Source organism: Belonocnema kinseyi, chromosome 1 (genome assembly GCF_010883055.1).
Source record: "Belonocnema kinseyi isolate 2016_QV_RU_SX_M_011 chromosome 1, B_treatae_v1, whole genome shotgun sequence".
In the NCBI taxonomy this organism is placed as follows: domain Eukaryota; kingdom Metazoa; phylum Arthropoda; class Insecta; order Hymenoptera; family Cynipidae; genus Belonocnema; species Belonocnema kinseyi.
The window spans coordinates 89,750,707-89,759,746 of record NC_046657.1 but is presented as its reverse complement, the minus strand read 5'-3'; the positions used below and the strand labels follow the sequence as shown (position 1 = coordinate 89,759,746).

Below are 9,040 nucleotides of genomic sequence, written 5' to 3'. Positions count from 1 at the left end.
ATAAAATTTTGTATGGGTTTAAATATGATGCACCCCATGCATGGCATACGCTAGACATTTGCATTCCGTTGTGAACTCGCGGTAGTCGAGGGTGCGAAAAATTCTTCTGTGGTTGAGGAAGAGTGGAAAATTTGATATTCATGAAGCATTCTAAAGTCCCGACGTTCCAGAAATGGGTATGAACCGTTAACCTGGGGTGATTTCGTATATGTCTGTGAAAAACCTATTTAGATGCGATCCCTGATTTGTACCGTCGCGCTCTCTCGTTTCATAAACGCTTCATTCTCTTAACACTTATTGTTTTTCACTTCGTATCACTTATCCCAATTTTTGAAAAAGGTTACATTTTTCTTGCGAAATTCAAATATTTGTTTTATTTTTTAATTCTTAAGTAGACAAAATTTAATCAATTAATAAACAGTTTATTATTTTATTTTTTAGTCATAATTCTACTTTCATTACATATGAGAATTGAATTAATCGTTATATACAAAGTATCAATTCTTGTCGTGATAACTACAAAACGAATAAAATATTTCAGTAGAAAAACCTGCATTTATCAGCCATACTATAAGAGTGGAGAAAATTGTTATGCAGACGTGATTTTGTAGGATTTAAAATGGTAAGAATGGCTGCTACTATAAACTTTATCATTTAATTTTTCTTTTACTTTTGAATTTAATAACTTTATCATAATCATGTCAATCTCCAATGAGATATTCAGCAGAAAGTTACGAGAAACTCTCGAATCGATAAGTCAAAATGAAAATAATGTTTTTTCTTTCTTTCATGCTCTCAATTTATAAGTTTACAGTGTGACGTTCTTGTTTGTGGAAAAGAAAAGTGTAATTAACTTTTATTTCTCATTTCTTAAACATAACAAACCATGTACATTTTTTAAGGATACAATCCATCTATACGAATACGATTCGAAAATTATTGTATGCATTGTCTAAAATATTTCCTTTCTAAAATACAAGACATTGTTTGCTGTTGAGAATAAAACTTTTGTTTCCTGCATAACAAAACAAAATATACTTATAGAAAATTAATATATTTTAAAGGATCTCAAGAGCGTTTATATCTCTGTCAATTCGAATAGTTCTAGGATAGTAGTAAAATTTTTAATCGAAAATCACTGTCAGTGAAATTTTACCAATTGAAATTATTGAAACTCATATATCCATTAAATATTACATATATCATATTTATTGATTTCAATCAGTGAACTTTTACTCGAAATAAATGATTTTCAATTAAATTCATTGCTAAAAAAATCAGCGAGTGATCGCGGTGAGTCTCAAAAAAGTTCAACCTGAAAGTTTACTTACTCAATAGTACTTTGCAGAATACAAGTCTGTGGCGATTTAAAAACAATTTAAGCACAAAATAAAAATAATATTAGGAAGCCTTCTAAAAAAATGAATATGATAAAAATCAAACTTTTTTTATCTCAATTTTAAATTTATAATGCATGTAAGTTATTTTGAATAAAAAACAAAGTAAAAAAATTAATTAAATTATTTATATAAAATTTTTACCTTAATTTCTGTGACAGGTTTTGTAGTGTCAACAAGTGCTTTCAACCTAAAAGGTTATTGAGAAGCTTGATTACTCGGCATTTCTTATTGCAGGATATGAATGTCTGATGACCTGCTTATACTTTTAATTTGAAATAAAAGTAGTTGCTGAAGGGCTTTTTTTAAAATAAGGAAAAATTAGATTTTTTTAAATTAATAATTTCTGTTTTCTGAGGTTCATTTTAAATAAGAAATGGAGTAAAAAAAGCTTATAGAATATTTATGTAAAATTATTACTCCACAGTCATATTAAGGTTTTCATATTTTAAATATAGAGAGAATTATTACAAACGTGTTTTAATCTAATTTAGAAAGTTTTTTTCCGTTAGGTGCACTTGTTCAGAAAAACAACAACAAAAACTTTCCAAATTCGACTAAAACAGTGTTGAAAGAAATTATCCATGTTTAAAATTTGTGAAACCTTTCACAGAATTGTGGATAGTAGTTTCACAAAAATGTTTCAAATTTATTGTTTATGTAAAATAATCCTCTTGATACAAAAATGACGAAATTTCATAAAAATTAAAATTTTTTTTTTTAGAAAATATGAGTGGTCATCAAGCAATCTTATCAAGCAAAGGATTACCGAGTAGTAAAATTGTTCAATAACCGTTTAGATGGAAAGGACTTTTTGACACTACAAAAATCATCGCAGAACTCCAGCTAATCATTTTACGAAAAACTAAAAAACATTTTATTCACTTTAAAAACTGGGAATAATAACTTACACATAACATAAACTCACCTTTAAAAAAAAATCGATTTTCCTCATATGAGTTTGTTTATCAAGTTGTATGCCAACAAAAACTTGTATTCCGAAAAAGAACTTGGGTAATTAGATTTTCATTTGATGCATGATTGAGCTGTGATGTTTTATTTTTCTTTTCGTAATTTTTTACTAAATTAGATGTAAATAATAGGAACATGCAGATTAGATCTTTTTTTAGTCATTTTTACTTTTTAGGGTTTCTGATACGCTTTTTGGAAACATATTGTTTTGAAAATAGCTTTGACAATTATATATAATTTTTGCTTTAAACTTTCCAGTGTGATTTTTACAATTATTTTCTATTTAAATTCCAAATAATTCAATTTTGAAAGATTGCATTTATTCAAACCAGTTGGTTTCAGTTTTTAAAATCTGGACGCCTTATACCTTCGAAATTAAACTCAATTAAAAGTTCATCACTTCCGCATACTCCAGCTTAAACTTGCTGAGCATGGCATAGTTCAAATTTTTTATTTTATCCGTCTTGAAAAGAGTGTATGAGTTACTCGTTCAGTTACAGTTTTGACTTGTGGAATCTTTTTTATTTCAAATTATTATTACCATTTTTTTTGTAGTCTGAAGCAAACTAGAAAATACTTTTTCTGTCTCTCAACATACTAAGATGCCATAAAATAATATAAAACTATTTTTCTCATAGAAAAAAATCAGTTTAATAATAAATTAAAAGTCTCTGTAGTAAAAATAGAATTATTATCTACAGAGAATATATATAATGCTTTACTGCAGATTTACAAGAATTTTTTTGCAATTTAACAGATTTGCGGATATTTCATGCACAATGTAAGGGTTTCTTTTGATCAAGTTTACACTTTTGGGATGTTAATTTGATAGAAACTTTCAGTATGTTTTGCAGAAAATATCGGAGGATCTCTGAAATTACTTAAAATTATGTGGAAAATATATACGCTATCATATTTAAGGTAGGACCTCTGTAACATTACTAGATATTTAAAAGATGAAAATTGCTAAATAAAATTTACGAAAATATCTGATTCATTCAAATGAATCCTGCATATAGTTAACCTGTGCCTCAAAAACACTACCTTAAAAAGAAGTTATAACATTGAAAAAATCCTGTATCTTAATTTCGGTCTTTATCATCCCCTCTCTACGCTTTTCTCTATTTCTTCCCAACAGGTTCAGTGTACAAATTTATATCGTAAAAAGTCCTGAAATTATAATAATCACTTTGCAAATTAATGATCTAACAACGAGTGAGGTACCGGCCACGGATATGCGATCTGCGCCATGGGTGAAGGTAGGTAAGGTCGGTGGGCTAAGGTGAGAACCAATGGCGGCTCGTTTCAGTGCTACCAATCGCATTTCAACTGGGAAGGGCCATGCAATCATGGCCACACCCCCGATGACGTCACAAGCGACGCCGAGCGTCGCTGTGCACCCACACTTAACGACGCTTCCATCCTCTGACTTGATACCATTCGGTCGGGGTATCTACTGTCGGCTGCACCCAGAGCAGCTCGACCCGCTCTTCTACTCCCTCTCTTTTCCACTAAACGCGCGACATTTCACCCCAGAATCCCCTCCCACCACCCTCTCACGGTAAAAAGACAGCACTATCGTAGCGTCTCGTGAGGCGTTAACTAGTTCATACTGACTACTAATCGTTACTCAAAGAAGTCAGCAGTGTGAACTCCGGTCATAGTCATCTCTTCACCCCCTAATTCTTCGATCCTTGTCTTATCAGAAGCTGTCAAGTTTCGCGATTTTTGCTTAGGCAATAACACTCTTGGATTAACAGTGCTTCGTGTGATGTCGAAACATGAAAGCCGTGAGGTATCGTTGTGGAGGAAGACTTCAAACTGTGTTGTGATGATGCTTTCTGGATGGTGCTTTCGAAATTTGGTTGCCACAACGAGTTCAAATGATAGAGACTAAAAGTGAAGATAATCTGTTTTAGAGACAAGAAAGGCTTTAAAAAAACTTTTCTAAACCACCTAAAAGCGTAGTGGTGGGAAGTTAGAAGCATTTGCTAATGTGTTTTATGCTCAAGCTTTTGGGACTTGGTTATCGGGACGAGTACGAATCACAGAGTATGGATGAGGAAAATCTGTTGTGCTGAGTAGCTTTCATCTAAAAAATGTGCACAACTCAAAAGTTGAACGTTTGCAAAATTAGTTTTTGATGATACTCTTAAGAAATTTTTTGCCGGTACAAGTTCAAGATATGGTAATAGGAAGAGCTTATCTTGAGCAAACGTCATCGAAGTTATCGAAAAACAACCGCGACTGAAGAGTTAAACATTTAGACGAATTCAAAAAATTTATTGTTAGAGAATTAGTCGATGGTTTAAGAAGATAGTGGACAGCTAATAAAACCAAAGATAAGCTTCATAAATATAATGTATATGAAGGTATACTTAACCTGTAAAAAAATCTATTTGTTAATGAATCTGTGCTAGTACACAAATCAAGAAACGTACCTAACTGAACAGCAACAGTGACCGTGCAAAATCAGTGGTGTATCTGCTAAAACTAATTCTGACATACTATAATTCTAAATTTCCTTTAAGCTATATTAGCTGGACTTATCAGCTTCCCCTTAACTGCCCTTTCTGAAGACTGGCCCCGCAATCCTTGACATCTTTGTGATATCACTTTGCGAGTGTTGACGTTTCCGGGATTGCCGGGACGGCAGTGAGCTGGTGAGAATAATCTCGTGTTGTGGAAAACAGAAAAAAGTGGTCACGACGAATCAAACACAGGTGTCAAGTTGTCTAGGCGGCGGCGGCGGCGGAGGAGGAGGTGGAGGACGACGAGGTAAAGAATCAGAGCCGTATGCTGCTGTAGCGGATGCGGTAGAGGAGGTGGAGCACCAGGAGGTGGAGGTCGACGAGGTTAAGATGGAAGCGGAGGACCATCTCGCAAGAGAATACGTCCAGGAGTTCGTTCTCGACCATCTCGATCCCGCCGACGTCAAGCGAGAGGTGAGTACTGCTTATCCCTATCTTTTGGAAAACTTGAAGAAAACTAAACTTGAATTCTACTTTGGCTGGGCAAAATCGGATTTGCACTGAAGGAGACCTTTTTCTGCACTTGTAAAACTGAAGGAGACATTTTTCTGCACGCCTTTCAGGTACGTCTCAGCTCACCCCCAAGCATAGTGAACCCAAACATGCAGCTACAAAATCAAGCTCACGGACTCGCGTTGGCTCCGCTGACTCCTCCAGCACATGAGCTGGAGCAGCCTCACCCTCTTTACGGTCAGCCACACATTCAAGTGCAGCACGGTGTCCTTGTAAAGGCTCCGCCAGGTGCAGCCTCTCACTTGACGACCCTCTCGCATCCTGGCACTCCACCCGACACTCCTCCGGTCTCAGCTTCTCCACCGCCCCTGCAGCTGCACCGGGGGGAACGTGACCCCAGGGATCGAAACGGTTTGCTGCTACATCTGCAGCAACCTGGTTCCCTGGTGCAGGACGAGATGCCGGTCGGATCTGGTGGTATGGGGTGGCTCACTCAATCCCTTAGACAAGAACCCCTGGACCTACGGCCGCACTGTCCGCAGGATCAGACTCCAGAGCCTCCTCCGGAACACTGGTCATCTGCACCGTCGCATCATCATTTTCAGGAGATGCAGCATCTACCCCGGCACATGAGACATGCTGGTTAGTATCCTTGGTTAGTTCATTGGTTCCTAATTTATGGTTTTAGGGATCCATTCGTAATTATAGTTATATTAGAAATCCAGTAAATAATCCTTATCAGTAACGATTTTATCCCAATCCTACAGATGTTTTATAAAACATGAATAAAAAATGAATTCATGTTTATGATTAGCTTTTCCGATTTAAAATGTTTATGTAGACTACATCTGCTCAGACAAATTACAAATTGTTCACCTTTTAAAATGAAATAATTTTTAAAGTAGAAGTGTGTTGCTTTCGATAATAAATTTAAATTAATTAAAAAATAATGATTGTTAACAGAAACATACAAAATTACACATATTCTAATGAAGTGAGGTCGAAATGACAAAATTAAAATTTTAAGACGTCAAAATTGAACAATTTTAAGTAGAAGCATTTAGAAAAGTCGCAAAAGAAATACGATTCTTCTAAATTTGAGAAAGAAATTTAATTCAAATTATTTGAAAAAAATATAAATTCTAATTAAAGCGTTAATTAAACTTTTTTAAATTAGAAATTAAAATCGCTAAAAATGTATAATTCCAAAATTTTACTACATATATGTGGATTTCTGCATGAAAAGGGTACTGATTACCTGTTCTGGTTTAGAAGATTTTCGCGTTTATTTCAGTCAGGATCGAAATTATTATTTTCGGGTTTAAGCGAGGGGTGATACTAGAATCTATGCTGAATCAATTATATGTGGTGCGTCGTTTCATGGCAAGTTCTTTAAATTTTCTGTATAAGAGTCGTTAGATATGGCTACCAGAAATGACCTGTAAGAAAAATATAATAGTGTTCCACGACACAATTGCACCTGAGTTTCATGATTTCGCTACAACTGTAAGATGAAGAAGTTCTGTAAAAATTGTTATGGTTCTATTTAAAAAAAAAAAAAAAAAAAACGGAGCAACATACGTTCAACACTTGTTCTAATTTGTTAAGTATTTGTGCGGTAATGATGTTCTGTCGGTGCTGCAAATTTTTATTACAATTTAGTTCTCTAAAAATACAGTAACTATGAGTAGGAATAGCTCTGTATCAGTTGCTATGTAACCATTTCAAAACAACATTGTCACAGACGGCCTATAATACTTTTTACGAAAGAGTGTTCTAGGTTGGTTCAATAGCAGTGTTCTGTAGATTCGAGAAATTTTTTATTCACGGCAGTTTTTTTATCAGAGTAGTAGTAGAAGTTCCCGGATAGAGATTTTTAAACTGGTCTATGTAGATCTACTACGTAAACATGTCTCATATTATCTATTAACCATGTAATGCTGTTTTATATTTCTTACATACTTGTTGCAGAACTTTTATAGAACTGCTACAGATTTGTTACAGGTATAGTGTGTGTAAGTTTGTTCTAGAATTGTTTTAGAACTATTGTACAATCGTTCAGATTTTTTGTATGACGCTTTGTGTAACTGAAAAATTTTACAAAAAGTATTACAGCTCCTTCTAAAACTGTTACAGAATTGTCCCATAACCGCATTTGTTCGATTGGCATCCTAAAGATGACGTTAGGGCGTTACAAAGTTGAGTTAAAGTCATCGAGGTTTTTGGGGGTTATATTATTTAAAAATTTGATTTCCCGAAATTTTAAATTCTTTAACGATTTTTGACATCTCATATCATCACATTTTTTCTAAAGTCAACGTTTTTTTTCTAACGACATGTAAAAATATATACTTGGAAACTGCAGAAATAAGATTTTTAAAAGTTTTTACGCTTCTCTAGAACCCCTTATTAAATTTCCAAGCTATCATGTACTTTTTATCATTTTTAACTGTCCAGGTTCAAAACCTATTTTACAATAACTTATTAAGTTTTTTCCTTATTTTCATTCATTCTTTGTGACCAACTATAAAAAACAGATTTGAAAGAGGTCGATTTATTTAACTTTAAGACTGACTCACAAATATTAAGAAACATTTGAAATCATGAAAGGACACTCGTAAGACCAGAATAATTTTTATAATGATCAATTAAATTCCTATAAACAAGTTAAATGAACACAACTGCACTCGATCAGACGTTTCCTGGAAGATACATTTTTTTAACTAGACCTGCCATAAGTTATCTGTAGTGCAATAGTGATTTGAAAAAAGTTATAGAAATATAAAATTGATATTGCTCTAAACAATACTATTGTGAACTTGCTTTAAATGGTTCTAGATGTGAGAAAAAGTCATATTTATAAATATTTTTATAAAACCCCAAGCCTATGAACAAATTAATAAAAAATTTTTTTTTGCATATTAGCGCATAATTGTTTTGTTTGTAATCTGACTTAAAATTTGTTATGTTATTGGAGGTGGTGAAGCACAAAATATTTTTTAGTATGTTAATAGATATTATGGATATGAACGAATTTTATAAAAAAAAATTTTCCGTATTTTTTAAAAGCAATTTTTGTTACTTTCTATTTATATTCAAATTTTTACAATATAAATGTGTTCAAATTTTCAATTTGTTTGATGAATATTGGCAATAATGGGAAGATTATTAACTACAGAGTATAATAGTTGCAGATTTTTATTGAAACTTTTGATATAAATAAAAAGAATTACCTACAAGTATACAAACATTATACTTTTGTTTATGGAATTTATCTATGAAAACGACAAGGCTTAATATAGTGAACGAGAATTGGTAGTTAGACATCTCTGTGAACGCATTCAAAGGCAAATAAACGGACAAGAAAAAAATATTTTGCGTTTTATTGATTAGTAAAATTAATCCTGTCTCATAATTCAATGAATTCTATAACTGAACCTAAATTTTGCATTTTTTAACCAATTCGATTATAATAATAGAGACTTATAGTCGATAAATCTCACTAAAACATATTATGATAGTGTGAAATAAGTTTATAACACTTAAATTAATAATTATATAAATCTTTTGTGACCTACGGGTGCCTTTTTATGGATTTGAGATGCTTTCAATAATTGTGAGTCATTCCTAAAGTACGCAGGCGAAAAAATGACGAAATTGGCCTTGTTTGATTTACCTTCCTCTAAA

General features: G+C 32.9%; 1 protein-coding gene across 1 annotated transcript in view; it reads left to right on the top strand.

Annotated features, from left to right (window-relative positions):
• Positions 1-5,201: 5,201 nt before the first annotated feature.
• The window catches only part of LOC117169637, an 11,777-nt gene continuing 7,938 nt past the window's right edge, over positions 5,202-9,040 (top strand). The window contains exons 1-2 of the mRNA XM_033356116.1: positions 5,202-5,314; positions 5,464-5,995. Coding sequence (XP_033212007.1) covers positions 5,231-5,314; positions 5,464-5,995 — 616 coding nt within the window. The 5' untranslated portion in view covers positions 5,202-5,230. The remainder of the gene's footprint in view (positions 5,315-5,463; positions 5,996-9,040) is intronic.